Below are 14,779 nucleotides of genomic sequence, written 5' to 3' on the forward strand. Positions count from 1 at the left end.
ACACACACACACACACACACACACACACACACACACACACACACACACACACACACACACACACACACACACACACACACACACACACACACACACACATATACTTATACTCGCCGCAAACTCAGTCCTTCCCTGCAGGGAAACCTTTTAGGCAAGGTCACAGTAGGGCTAAAAGAAGAACATGTTAGAGGCAGTCACATGGAAATGATGTCCTCAACGCAGTGCTTTCTGAACCGAGATTTCACAACGTAGCCTTAGTGTTGGTTAAAGTGTGTGCGTGCGTGTGCGTGTGCGCGTGTGGGTGCGTGCTCCGTTTGGGGCTGATAACCGAATCAACATCCTGAATGCCATGTTTTATGAGGCTAAATAGCTGCTATGTGGTGGTAATTGCGTAGCTGACAGGCGAGATATGGATACGCACATGGCTGCATAATGAGATGTTATTAGTGAGCATTAGACACTTTTTCCGCTAAGATGTGTTGCAAAAAACAAAGAGAGCGAGAGAGAAGGCAATTTTACATTTTATACACCAATCTAGTAATACTGTATGTGCGCAGTCGTGATTTTGTATGTGTGTAAGTTTAAAAATGACACAACATCTCCATTTGTGTGTGTGTGTGTATACGCGTTAAATCCATCCGGGTTCGTTTGTTACATGATATTATATATATTAGAATCACTTTAAATGTGTGTTACCCACATTTGTGGACAATCAAATGAATTGCCAAAGTTGAGTGATCTGAAACTCTCACTGTGTGTGTGTGTGTGTGTGTGTGTGTGTGTGTGTGTGTGTGTGTGTGTGTGTGTGTGTGTGTGTGTGTGTGTGTGTGTGTGTGTGTGTGTGTGTGTGTGTGTGTGTGTGTGTGTGTGTGTGTGTGTGTGTGTGTGTGTGTGTGTGTGTGTGTGTGATCTTGTGTTGCTATTTAAAGGACGCAGGGACTTTTGGGGCAGTGTCCTTGGGAAATAACTTTCCCCTTCTTTCTCTCTTTCTTCGCTCTCCCTCCCTGCGCCGCCCTCCTCCGCTCTCCTCATTTCCTTGAGGTACGGTAGCCAATGGCATCTTCTCTCACTGCTTCCTGCTCGCAACTCTGCCCCCCACCCCCTTTTCATCCCCACAGTGCACTGACTGGCTGTTTGTGACGCATGCAGCACATCATGCTAGTGAACGGGGGGGGTTTGTACCACTGCAAGGTGGTGAATCCAGGACTGTAGTAGATTGTGTATTCACTGGGGGTGTTAGAGGAGTTTCCAATGATTTGGTTGTGCACTGCTTATTAAACAACAAGCTACTTTGTCAGTTTTAATGCTGGTTCAGCCACATTCATTTAGAACATCATCACAGATATCAGACAAAATAAGAGACTGGTTCGTTTTTAAACCTTCGATATATATCGCCCCATTGCATGTCATAACAATTATGTAGAATCACCACAAGAGTCTGTATGGCTTCCATCTGTTTTTACGTATCGTCTTGTTCCTTACTTAATGCACCTTTAGTGGACAGGTGCTGGGTTTGTTGCATTATGTGGCCAGGTCGATCTTTGTACATGAATTCCATTTGAAGGTTCATTACCCAGCCCTGAAACATACATGTGGGGACCATGATGATCAGCATTATTCACTTCTTAAGGTTGATTCCAATTATTTCAACTGGTAAAAAAGTGGATACGGTACATTTGAATTCTCTCTAAGGAGGCTCTGTGTTTCTGAGCCGCTGAAGTCTGTCTGTGTATAAGTTCAAGTTTTTTCAAGTCTGTCTTAAAAGCAATACTTACATGCCCATATGTAGATCAAAAGAGATATAGTTCCTCCTCTCCAGTGGTGGAATGTAATACATTTACTGTACAATTTTGAGGCACTTTAGTATTTCCTTTTTATGTTACTTTACATTCTGATTGCAAACATGTCTTAAGTTCAAATCGAGTAGGTATCATCCAGTTAGTCTTTTTAGTATGAAAGTCTTGTGTTGTAGCAGCTCACCTTGGAAACACTGCTTCTACTAAACTTTGCATATTAACTTTGGAAGTCACTATATTTCACAAACAGCTTCATGTTGGCTTCAGCTGACTTTAAGAATGCTGTAAGAATGCAGTACTGCAACAACCAATTACTCTTTCAATGTACATATGGGCATGTGAGTATCAGGATAACCTTGAAAACATGTGAACCTATCCTTTAATGATGTTGTAGGTGTCGCTTGTCGCCTTCATATACAGCTTCCTGCATATAGTGACACCTGGCAATCCATTGTGTGTGGTAATGCTTTGGATCATAATGTAAACAAAGCTTTACCCATTTCAAATGCCATCCAGCTTGATTGTGCCCATTTGCTTCCGCTTGGCAAATTTTGGAACGAAAAATCTCAAAGCACTCGTCTTCCTGGACTCAGCCCCTTGCTGCTGCCCTCCTCGGTCTTGTGCGAGGCTAATATATTTCTGTCTCATGTCGTGTCCAGGGCCAATAGGAAGCATGTCGTCCATGGAGGTGAACGTGGACATGCTGGAGCAGATGGATCTGATGGACATGTCTGACCACGAAGCCCTGGATGTGTTTCTGCACTCTGGGGGAGAGGACAACAGTGCTGCCTCGCCTGTCGCAGGTAGCTGGCCATAAACACACACACACACACACACACACACACACACACACACACACACACACACACACACACACACACAGTATGTGGATACAAATATGTGGACGCAATCTAAATGATTTAACACTATAATAACTCATACAACGCTTAAATACTGAAGTGAAATAACACTCTACAGCTAATCCATATCAAGAATTTGATAAAGCAGAAATATGTGACTCAGAAGATTGACAGGAAAAGGGTTTAGGCATCATATACAAACACCATCTGTTCACATCTGCTCGGGAAAACTCCAGTCACAGTCAACAACCTACAGCATCTAAGTGACAGCTCAGTCTTTGTCTGAAAAATTATTTGATGCAAGTAAATCTCTGCTACTTTCTACATGTCTGTAGGCGACACAGCTCGGCCAAATCCTAGCAAGTTTTAAAAACATATGAAGTGCTTCCAACATTAGAACAGTGCCTTTTTAAGTTGTTGGTCTAACAAAGTAAATAAATAATAAATAAATCTAATAGAAAAGGGTTTCATTTCCCATTGGACTTGAGGAGTACATCACCTGCTGTGAGACTCTTAAAACCATGTTGTCTAAGAGACTCCTCTTTCTCCCAGGTCCAGATGTCGAGTCCTTCACCAGCGAGATCAGTCTCCAGGTCCCCACCCAGGCCGAGCTACGTCACAAGCTCTCCTCCCTTTCATCCACCTGCACCGACTCAGCCAGCCAGGACACAGAGGCCGGGGAGGAAGAGGAGGACGAGGAGGAGGACGAGGAAACTGAGCAAGGAGGAAGTGGAGGTGTTGTTGGAGGAGGAAGGAGGAGAAGGCCCCCCGTGGTGGTGACCCTGGACGAAGAGGAGGTGCAGCCGGACACAGCGCTGGTGGACGGGGTGGAGCGAGAGCAGCACACCAGCAAAGACTGGGAGGCGAGCAGGCCGAAGGTTTGAGGACACATGGACTGGATTTAAACACAAACACACACAGAGCTGCAAAAATCGATATAATAATATTGGCGTCCTTCTCAAATTTTCATAATGAAGTAAACGTGACAGAAAATACACTGAGGTTGCACTAGCTACCACAGGACCTTGCCTTAAAATTCAATTCTAATTGAATTCTTTAAAATAGGTATGAGTTTCCTTTAGCTTAATAGCATTGAATGGCTTAATATGCACATAAATAGTTTGACTTTATTAAGAGAAGGCTCTAATATTCTGTGTTTGTGCATGTTGAGACCAGCTGAGGCCCGTTACGATGAGTGATGGGGACATGTATATGTTGTAGACTGGTGAAACTTTTGCAGAATATGATTATATGATGGTGTTTTGTACCAAATAGTTTGCCAAATGGAAAAGGCTATCACCAGCTGCGTCAGGTTTATTAATAAAACTTACTGCAGTCCACATATGTGAAATAAGTTTCTATTTGGACGGCATGTTGTCACCCACTTTATGGAAAGATATATCTCACATACCTGTTGTGGTATCATGCCGATCATTTTATTTGCCCAGGTTTTTTTGACATATCCGTGGTCAGAGGTTTCTGCTGCGATCCCAGTGCAAAGGAGGTGAAAGGTATTTTTTAACACTTAAAGCTTTGAAAAAATGACATTTAACAACTTGAAAACAGCAACTTGTGTTTCCAGAAACAATGTACTGGTTATGATGAATAATTCGCAAAACCTCTCTTCTAACAGTTGTCCCAGGAATTATTAGTTTGATGTCAAAACCTGGACTAATAAAGCCCAGCATGACTAGATTATGTTTTGTGATTTGGGTGAATTGACTCTTTAATATAGCAAATAAGCACAGAGCATTTAAAGATAATCTGAAGGGGGGGGGGGGGGGCATGGATGAATTATTTTCACGACTTTATGGATAAACTGAAGCCCCAAAGCTTGTTGTATATCTTGTGCTGGTTTATGAGCTGGATTCTGCAATATTTTAAATGTAAAGTACTAAATTAGGAAATACTTTAGTGCCATTAGTTTTGATAAACATGGCGTAATACAGTGGGTTCTACACCACATGGCACTGTATAGCTGACACACCACAGATGGAGTTCAGGTACCAATATATCAATGATTTAACACACACACACACACACACGAGAGTTACCCATTGCCATTCCTTTGACCAATAATATTTGGGCAAACTTCTCCTTTTGAACGAGGACCAAATCCCAGTTTGGACCGTGTGCTCTGTGCACTGGACAACACCCAGAAAGTTAAACTGTATCCAGATTTCTTTTTTTGTACAGAAATGTTGACATTTGTGCGATGTGACAGCGTTACTCCTTCCTTTCTTTTCCCCCTGCTTACAGTTTGACTTGTTGGTAATAAAGGTTTCTCCCCAAGCATTGTTTAATTTCAATCAAAGCTTTTCTGGAACAAGTTAATGAACGAGAGCAGGATTTAGGCTTTGAGCACGTCGACGGTCCCCGTGCGCTCACTGCTAATTTACAGTCCTGCCTGAGCTCTTTACAAATGGAAAGCAGACACGGCGAGGGAACGAAAAGGTGGATGGAGAGTGGAAAGGTCTATGGAATATAGATGTTTTCTCATGACGAAGAATATCTTATATACACAATATAATATATAATAAGTAAAAGCCGTAGTAGTGCTATGGTGAGAGTAAATGGCATTTAAAGGCTGAGTGGATGTGTTGGTTTACGGTCAATAGTAAGTAGCTGGTGTCCATGCGTGACGGTCGTTCTATAATTAAGGTTATGAATAAGTACAGGGCCCTCCAACAGTTGTGCATGTACAATGTGTGAAGAGTGATAAGCTCTGTGTTAAATGAACATAATAGCACTTGTGAAGCCCACACCTGCCGCTGCTTACTGTGGAACTGGATAATGTCACGGTACGGCCCGTTCGCACCTTCTGCCTAAGGATAATGGTTTCTCGCTCAAGTGTTTTGACCCCTCAAAAAAGGTCAATTCAACCAAATTGCAACAGAATTTTTTCATAAATTCTACCTCTGGCGGTATCTATCGGACATGCAGATTCTTTGGCTTTTGTTTCCTCAAGTTTTGACACGCCGCTAGTATTTCTGACTTCACCTCAATACAATGAAGCTGCAGTAATGTCACTGGCCTTCCTGTCTAGTTTTAATTGGAGCATTGTTCTACCAAATGAATAGTTCCAATAAAGACTGCTGACAGTCAGGTCTGGATTATCTGCGCTGCTAAATAAGGGCTACAATTTACAAAGACTTTCATTATTAGGCTGGTGGATTAAGTTGATCATGTAAAAAGAAAATGTCCATCGCAAATTCCTAGAGCCCATGGTGTCAAGTAAACCGTCCTAAATATACAGTTGACTGAAAGGGATGAGAAAAATAATCACATTTGGGACACTAACTTGCGCCCATCGCTACTTTTCATAGAGCGTCAGCTGTTAACAGCCTCCTGTCCTGGGCTTTACTTTCCAGCCGTTTCCATGTTAGCCGACTCCGTCTGATGTCCATCTCGAGGTCTCTTGGCCGGGTGTTTTTTTTCCTGCCTTGGGGGTTCCATCTAAGGGCCTGCCTTTTAATGCTGGCATTGCATATTAATTTTTGCTTGAATTGTCAAATTAGTTGATTCATTCAGTCATTTCAGCTCTAGGCTCGATACCACTCGAGGTAATGTAAATTAAGAAAATATTTTCTTAACTTGGGTGCAATGGTCCTTTAATGTTAGTAGACTCTACCACATAGGAACTTGAAATCTAAATTATGAAGCAGTTACAACCACGTGCACACAAAGAGACACAAGCAGGTTGGAAAGAAATGACAGTGAATTGTCGGTAAGTTTTTATTAAACCTTAAGTACAAACTGCAAAAGTAAAAAACTGTCAATATAACCAACATGAGACTCTCTTTCCGAGTGGAGGGAAAGGCCGAGATGCGGCACTAATAAATTAAGTCACCAGAGACCCCACTGTGAGCAAGTAGTTTATACTGTAGAAAATGGAAGAAATGAAAACAAAAAAATAACTGAAAAACAAACAAAAAGATTCCCGTCAGAATAAAATATATTGTAAGGCCATAAAAACTTGACAACCACTTTTTTATGTTGAAAACACCCGACTTGGTATTTCATTAAATAGTCCTAAAACAGTTCAGTCTTCTGCGAGGGACGACAACCAACAAACTGGATTATAGGATTTTTCCTTGACAGTCACCACTGGCAAGCTCAGTGCAACATGAGTAGCTACTACATTTTGTTGAATTTTCAGTAATGAAAATGTAAAAACCCATTTTTTTTTTGTGAACATATCTTTTTTTTTTCCCTTTTCTTTAAAAAAGTAAAGCTAAACAAACAAAACTAGGTTGGGGGGGCAGTCATTGGCTACTCAATATCTTCTTTCTTAGTGATTTAAGCAGCACTTAAAATTTTTATACACGTTTACCAGAGCAACCCTGCAAGCGTCAAACTCGCACGGATGAAGAAAGGGAAATGTAAGGCTTTTTCTTCATCAACCACTCTCCTCTGGAACTTCTTCTCTATTCCTTCCTTCCTTTCTTTCTTCCTTAACCCCAGAACAAGGCTCAAGTATTTAAAGAAATTTACAGGATTATGTACAAAAAAAGTTGATGTTTTGTTTGTGTCGGACTTTTTCCTCTCTCTAAAAATCACTCATAATATATCTGGAAAAGGGAAAAAAATGCAAAAAAAAAAAAGCCCAAAAAAATGAGGACAATTAAAAAAAACAAAAACAAACTTGGATTTGATATTTCACATTTTACACTCTTTGACTAGTGGCTCTACTTGAGATAACACATCAGACCAACAAAAGTAAAAAAAACACAAAATAATATAATATAATAATTAATGTTTACTGGTACAGATGAAACAAGAGGACTGGAAGAATGGAATGTTAACACGATTGCACATCTAGAACCAGAAAAGCCTGAAAGCCTCTCTGCCCTGTGGAGTGGGGGTGCATGAGCTAGCTGTTAGCCGATAGCAGGCGTCAACCCCCAGATTTTTAATTTTTGTGTCGTTATACAGTAATTATAACCAACAGCACCAATAAAATGGATCTCCTCGCTAAGTATCAGGCACAGTTTTCACTTGCTAGCGAAGGAGGGATCCCTCCATACTACCAGGAAGTGAGGTGAGCGGTGACCTTTCACAGGTCAAGCAGCTGTAGCTCTGCCCCCTCTGACAACCACCAACAAACAGAAACATCCACAATGACAAAAATAAAATACACAGAAGACTTCTTGCAAAAAAACCTAGCAAAAAACAAAGCTAAAATTCAAAATAGGACTTGATAAAACATAGCCAACCAACAATAAACCAACATCGTCTGTCTTTCAAGTTTTTACCTCGCGTCCCCAACCCCCCTTTAAAAAAAAAAAAAAAGGCAGGAGCTGCATCAAGAAAGAATAAAATCGTTAAAAAAAGGACTCCTCTTCCTCAGACCAAGGACAGAGAGAAACTTTGGGTAACTACTTGATGCCATTTTCACTTCACAAAACTGGAGAGAGAAAAAAATGCCGCCTTTTCATTTGTCCCATGTTCACAGTTGCGTGACGCATGATGAGAAAGGATGGGGTTCAGTCTCAGGGGGCGAGATGAGGGCAGGAAAGTGATGCAAGAAGAAGGTAACAAATGTAACCCATTTCATTTAAAGGAGGATGGAGGTAAAGGGTATAACAGGGCCCATCAAGTCTTCTTGTGAACGTTACACTTAATGCTTGTAATGTTGTAAAGGACGACTTAAGGAGGGACGGGGGAGGTTTCTAAAATCATCCAGAATAAAAACAAATTCTTCTTTCACACTAGTGCAAAAAAGACATCTTGTTTTTCTTTTTTTCCTTTTCTTTTTTATAAAACAAGCCTGTCATACTAAGGGGGGAGGTGAATTTTATTTATTTTTTGGAGGGAGGACTGAGGTCAGGTGAGGGGATTTTCAAAGCTCAAAAACAATCAATCTTAAATATTGGGTGGTGGAGGAGGGATTGATAGTGATCCTGATTAATGTAAAACAAAACAGGGGAGTTTAGGAGGGTCAGGCCACGACGTGGACACAGCGCACCGGGTGGTGATGTCGAACGTCCCCCTCAGGACACAGCAGCGGCCTTGGGTATGTGGGTGGAGGACAGGCGCGCCAGGGACACCTCCACAGTGGCGCGCTTTCGGGGGCCTCGCTTGGCCGGCGATGCTTTGACGGGGCTTAAACCGTGGCAGGGGTCCCCCCCTACTGCACTGACGACGACTCCACCGCCGCCTCCGTTCTTTAACATCGCCCGGCCACACACCTGGTTCACCAAACTGTTGATTTGCTCCTGATTGGAAGGCACAGACAAAATACAGATTACAAATGTAACCATTTAGCAATTAACTATTTGTTTTTCTACAAGTCACCTTATTCATCTATGAACGGATTTATACACAGCAGGAAGTACAGCATTGACACAACACAGTGCATGAACACTGCCATGCTGAATAATCTACTTCCGGGAGCAGCGTAAACCTAGCTGATGTCTCCCCCATCTGGACTGAGAGAGAACTGAACCACAGCAGAAACAGACAGGGGGGGGCTCACCTCATCGTATCGGTACATCATCTTAAGGCCTCTGCAGGACTTGTGCTTCTCCACATAGCGCAGGGCACACTCCAGACAGAACACCACGTTCTCAGTCTCCTGAACCACCTGCACACACAGAGACATCACTGTAGGAACCAGACACTGAACTCACAAGTCTCTCGTTACTGATAAATCATTTAAATGTCTTCCGCTCCTACTGTTTAATGACACTGGTAAATTAGTAGGTTTGCATACATTACAATAGAATGGCATTACATTCACTGCCATTGTTATTAAATGTTATTAAATATCATTTGGATTATTTACTTTGGTTCAGATACTTTTGAAATGTTGGGCAATAAAAAGCACAAGAACATTTCTTACCAGTGTGCCAATGAACAGCAATGTTTTTCTACAGGTACATCAACTCTTTCATTATTGATGATTTCATGAATAGATGACTTTAATAAAAAACTTGTTTAAACACATCCAAACTAGCACTTTCTCATATCTTAGAACCACAGCGTGTTACATTCCTGTGCTCTCACCATTGACAGGTAGCAGAGATGCTGACAGATCTGGCAGCGTCTCTCTGAGGACTCCAGTGCCAGCCATTTCCCGCGGGGCTTCTTGCGTCCCTCACCGGGTCCCAGGCTGCCGTCATGGGTGCCGTAGCGGGCGGAGGAAAGCAAACCTGCCTTGTAAAGTTCCTGCCGTTGGCGCATCTCTAGGTTCCTGTTGGACAAGAAAGATGATCGTTAAGTTAGAGCCAGAAAAAGCTGCAATGGTGCATTCATTTAAATGTCTTTTATTGTTCCTGGAAAATATGAGAAGTGGGACATCGTCTAATGAAAAAGAGCGGTATAACCGTTAATAAATGTATAAATAAATGGACAGAAAATACAGTATGAATCTGCCCGTAACGCAACATTTGATTAAGGTTTTTACTTTTTAGAATACAAGTATTTTACAGTTTTTTGCGTATTTATGTGAATGCATGTATATGGTCATCAGGGACCTCTGCTGCATCCTACCTGAGATCTTTGAGTAGGGCGGAGATGGTGGTGAGGAGAAGGCCATTGTCCCTCTTGGATTCGGCTGCAGCGATCTGGTACAGTAGCTTCTCCATGGAAAAGGGTTTGGCTATGCGACGACATTTCAGGTCCTGCACACAAAATCATAATGAGTCTCATTAAATCAGCATCAGACGGTTTTTGATGCCTCATTATTCAACCAGTTTTATTTCCTTTTTTCAGACGTTTACACACATCCAACGTAAAGCGTGATAATAACGTCCTTCAGCGTGTAAGAATGACAGATCAGGATTTTGTTTTTGTCCTCATCCATAAGTGAAAAATGTTAACTATTTGGAAGAAAATGTTTCCGGCAGTGCACTACAATACAGTGCATTGCATGAATGCCATATTACCCTTGAGAGCCGTCTGCGGTGGCTGTGAATACGAAGGTGTTGCCGGTGGTATATGTTCTTCCATTACCATAATGCCCATAATGAGAGTAAGGAACATTTTATTCTCCTTTATTACTGCTGTAATGAGGTCCAAGGGTACAAAGCCTTGCTCATGATTACAAGAAAATCTAAATACAACCCCCTGGAGACTTAGCTAAAAAATGTCCAATCACCTCCACATAAATCAGAGCTTTAACTGCCACTGCCACAGGGGGCCAGTGTTGTGAGGCATTACAAAGCAAGAGCCAAATAAAACAAATGCATCAAGTAAAGACTGTAATGCACATGCAAAATATTCATTCAAAAGAGCCCTCAGAGGCATTTTAAATTTTATATTTACACTACATTTTGTTTTGCACCTATACATATGTGCCATTATTAATTTAACATGGTCCTTTAACTGCCCTCCCGGATTCATATGCTGACCTTTGCAGCCTGGTAACCCAGGTTCATCCAGTGCGGTGTGGCGAAGTGCACCGTCTCTGACACGCTGTAGCCACAGCACACTTTAGAGACAAAGGCACCGGGGTAGCAGACCACAAACTGCCCACTCCGCTGGACCGTACGGTAAACCTTGATGCCTTCGCGGCACAGCACCTCTGGAGAGATCTGGAAGATCGAAGAGGAGAAGTGTTATGATTCTTAAACTGTATCATTTTACAAAAATAAAGTGGCTTCAGAAAGCTCAGAAAACACTGACCATAATGTTCTTCTCCAGCATTTCAAGTCCTGGGGTGCCATTGGCCTGAAGCAGTGTATGGACCACCTTGTCCAGCTTAGCCTTCTCCTCAGCAGGGACAGAATACCTGTGGGAGGAACACACACACACACACACATCAACATGGACAGATTCATAATGAACATTTCTTCACCAGAACGATCAGGTGGATTCACTTGCTAAGAACTGTCCACAGCTTTTTGTATTTGTCCTAATGTTTAAACATTTACATGGGAATTTGGGAGAGTTTTCAGTGTCATCATGTTCACACTATAACCAGAGATGATGAGGGAAAAGAGCCCAGTGCATACTTACCAAATGCAATCAGCACCAGTGTGTAAGTAATCAATATATGGAAGGCGATTTTGGTCTCGAGACCAGCATGAGGTAGAAAAGACCATGCCAATGTTAAGCCAGGGAATGGTCACGCCTGGGGTTTAGAGAGAGGAGAGAGAGAGAGAGAGAGAGAGAGAGAGAGAGAGAGAGAGAGAGAGAGAGAGAGAGAGAGAGAGAGAGAGAGAGAGAGAGAGAGAGAGAGAGAGAGAGAGAGGAGAGAGAGAGAGAGAGAAACAAGAGCATGGGTTAACACTAGCTGCAATTTACAGAAACAATGACTTAGAATCTGAAGGGATTTTCTGGAGCAATTGGCAACTAAATGAGTCTTTCTTTGAGTTATTGCTATTGCAGTTACAGCCTGTATGCTGTAGAGAACTGCCTTTACATGTCCTCACCAGGCACAGCACCCAGATGCCTCAGAATGGATCCAGGGTTATTGGGGAGGACAGTGAGGTTCCATCCGTGTCTGAGGAAAAGATAAGAGGAAATGGTCATTTCTACATTTTCTTCCTCAGGGATACCAAAGATAGCTCAAGGGCACCTCGAGGAAGCGGACAGTGCTACTCCCCAGATTCACCATCTGAGATTCATACATGTGGCGATCCCATTTTATAAAAAGGTCAGGAATACTATTCTGTGAAAGCTTTAAAGTGAGTGTGGTGCAAAAGCCCGTGAGCTACTTACTTTGAAAATGGCTCTGACTTTCCTGTGGGGAATCCACTGCCATGTGTACTGGTGTCCACCTTTCCACAATGCACCGCCGCGTGGCTGTCTCTCTGCTCCACGATCCTCCAGTACTCTTCCTGCAAGAACGAAAAGCAAAGAGAAGGCCAATCAGTGGAAGTGTGCGTGAAGCAGGGTGAACAGGTTACAGTGATTAATGTACAAGTTGTTTAATAAAGACGTTAGCATGCTAACCTCAACCTCAGCAGCCCCTGGCTCCTTGTTAAAGCACATGGTCATGGTGTTCCGCGCTATTCTGAAGAAGTTAGTCAAAGACACCGATTTCCCCTGAAACAAAGAGACGTTACACGTGAGTCACAGCATGCTGCAGGAGTCTGAGGGGAACAAGAAGGAAAAAAAAGACTTCACTCCACATATTTACGGTCTTCCGTCATGCTAAAACAACTATAGGGAATGTGAATGGAGCGTGAATAAAACATGAGCAAAGAAAATATTGCTGGATCAATAAACTGCAAGTTCTCATATTTCCCAGCACATGTGTGTACGAGTCAAACAGTCAGGAAGTAAAGCAATATGGTTAAAAGAATGTACACTCGCAGACAAACGTAACAACTGTACACGTCTCTATAGGGCTCCACCTCTGCGCCTCCCTTATATTTCCCCTGGACTTGACCCTCTCTTCCATGGACACTCCTGCTACAGAGAAGCTTTAAAGGTTGCCATAAATCTGCCGGCTCAGGGCCTGGAGACGTACGGACCCTGCCGAAAGATGACCTTGCGGATTCCTAATCCTCCCAGCGACGACTCGTCTTTCTTTTCTTTTTCCCTTCTTTAGGTACCCAGATGTTTTTAAAAACTGACTTGACGTTATTACAATTTATGTTATTACCTCCGGCAAGGAGGTTATGTTTTTTTTGCTCGGCTTGTCTGTCAGCAGGATTAAGCGTGTAGCAGGAACAGGATCACAGGGCAGATACGCAAACAAAGTTCCACTTTCCTTAACATTGTGTGATCATTGGCCTTGGCTGACTTGACTAGACTAGTTACAATAGCTACAGGGTTGTAAAATAATGCAGTTAAATAACACAGTATAGCAGGGACTTTCTTTCGGCAAGCCAGTAGCAGCACTTACGCGAGCCTTTCCTGCTGTAATTAGAGTTAATTATACCCTTGACATGCACTTTGTTCTCTTGATAGAAATAGTGAAATATAAGCTCCTCTTGGGGGCCACTTGTGATGAAAAATGCACACAAATCTGAGCTGTGGAGAAAAGTGATTGGTCATATTTAGACATGCCTGTGCCGTCAGGAGGGTGACAGCCATTCACATGTCATTACGTTGAATAGTGCTCGTATAATTCAGAGCTGGATGGACTGTACCGGGTCAAGTCTGTTGACAATATCTCAGCTCTAGAGGAGGGAGGTCATATAGAGGGATTTAGTTACCAAATAAACCGGGAGGGGGAAAAGTCAAATGGGATGCACATTATTACGAGAGGAGTGAGATCCAACACAAAGTTATTACAGAAATAATTACCGACACAACATGTCCATATATGAGATTGTTTTGGCAAAAAAGCTCTTTGAAAATAAATGTTGTGTAGTAACTAAGTATAAAAAAAAACTAAATAAAAACAAGTGTGCCTTATGTGTATGCACAAGAACCGCTAGCCTTCGCATTGATGTTGGTGTTATGGGTAGAGGGGAATAGCAAGAGGACCGGGCATGATAGCGAAACAGAGGGTTGGCGAGATGACAGGAGATTTGGGGGAAATAGCTAAGAGCAAGGGCATGCGCTGAAGGAGAGACTCCATGGGGGGAGAGGGCTGGATTAAAGGAGCAGGAGAAGGCGGGGTTTGAAGGGGGTGGGGGACAAGGGTGAGGGGAAGGGCTGGTTTAAGGGCTGCCTTCTCTTTGACCTACATTTCAGCCAGCCAGAATCAACACAGCTGCCAGCAAGCTGGGGAGGTGGGAATACATCTAATGTGCAAGTGCATACACACACACACACACACACACACAGTTCTGGACCACCTTACCACACACATAGCTGCACAGAAATATTAAAGCAAACCAAAACAAAACAAAAACACCAAAAACCGTGTCTTTACAATCCAGCTACATGACACATTTACACGTACCGCTGCATGTAATCAGGTGTTAAAACCTCCAATGTTTGATTTTATAAACCACAAACTATGACAGTGCGATAATGTACAGAGAAAAAATAATTAAGAATCAACACCACAGTAACATTCTCCGTAAGAGAAACCCATTCAGTGTGTTGTCACAGTTTGTAGCTGCGCTCCTTCTGAAGATTCTATTTTGTCACTTGGACACACTCAAACTTTAGTGGTGATACTCTGAAAAGGTGTAGGCTGTTTGCACCTCGTGTGTGACATTAGTCTAGATTCAGATAGTGGCGAGATTGCAGACATCTGGCTGGGCGATAATGAGG

General features: G+C 42.5%; 2 protein-coding genes across 5 annotated transcripts in view; one reads left to right on the forward strand and one right to left on the reverse strand.

Annotated features, from left to right (window-relative positions):
- The window catches only part of dtnbp1b (dystrobrevin binding protein 1b), a 37,806-nt gene extending 28,006 nt beyond the window's left edge, over window positions 1-9,800 (forward strand). For 3 of the 4 annotated variants that reach the window (XM_029442649.1, XM_029442650.1, XM_029442652.1), the window contains 3 exons: window positions 2,456-2,599; window positions 3,209-3,534; window positions 9,674-9,800. In XM_029442649.1, the coding sequence (XP_029298509.1) occupies window positions 2,456-2,599; window positions 3,209-3,534; window positions 9,674-9,712 (509 nt within the window). In that variant the 3' untranslated portion in view covers window positions 9,713-9,800. The remainder of the gene's footprint in view (window positions 1-2,455; window positions 2,600-3,208; window positions 3,535-9,673) is intronic. The other variant, XM_029442651.1, reaches the window with a different exon arrangement.
- The window catches only part of jarid2b (jumonji and AT-rich interaction domain containing 2b), a 154,238-nt gene continuing 145,815 nt past the window's right edge, over window positions 6,357-14,779 (reverse strand). The window contains 10 exon segments of the mRNA XM_029442647.1: window positions 6,357-8,874; window positions 9,135-9,242; window positions 9,665-9,851; window positions 10,151-10,281; window positions 11,011-11,193; window positions 11,285-11,390; window positions 11,618-11,732; window positions 12,034-12,104; window positions 12,323-12,441; window positions 12,557-12,649. Of these exon segments, the coding sequence (XP_029298507.1) occupies window positions 8,650-8,874; window positions 9,135-9,242; window positions 9,665-9,851; window positions 10,151-10,281; window positions 11,011-11,193; window positions 11,285-11,390; window positions 11,618-11,732; window positions 12,034-12,104; window positions 12,323-12,441; window positions 12,557-12,649 (1,338 nt within the window). The 3' untranslated portion in view covers window positions 6,357-8,649.

This window comes from Cottoperca gobio, chromosome 11, assembly GCF_900634415.1.
Source record: "Cottoperca gobio chromosome 11, fCotGob3.1, whole genome shotgun sequence".
Taxonomy (NCBI): Eukaryota; Metazoa; Chordata; class Actinopteri; order Perciformes; family Bovichtidae; genus Cottoperca; species Cottoperca gobio.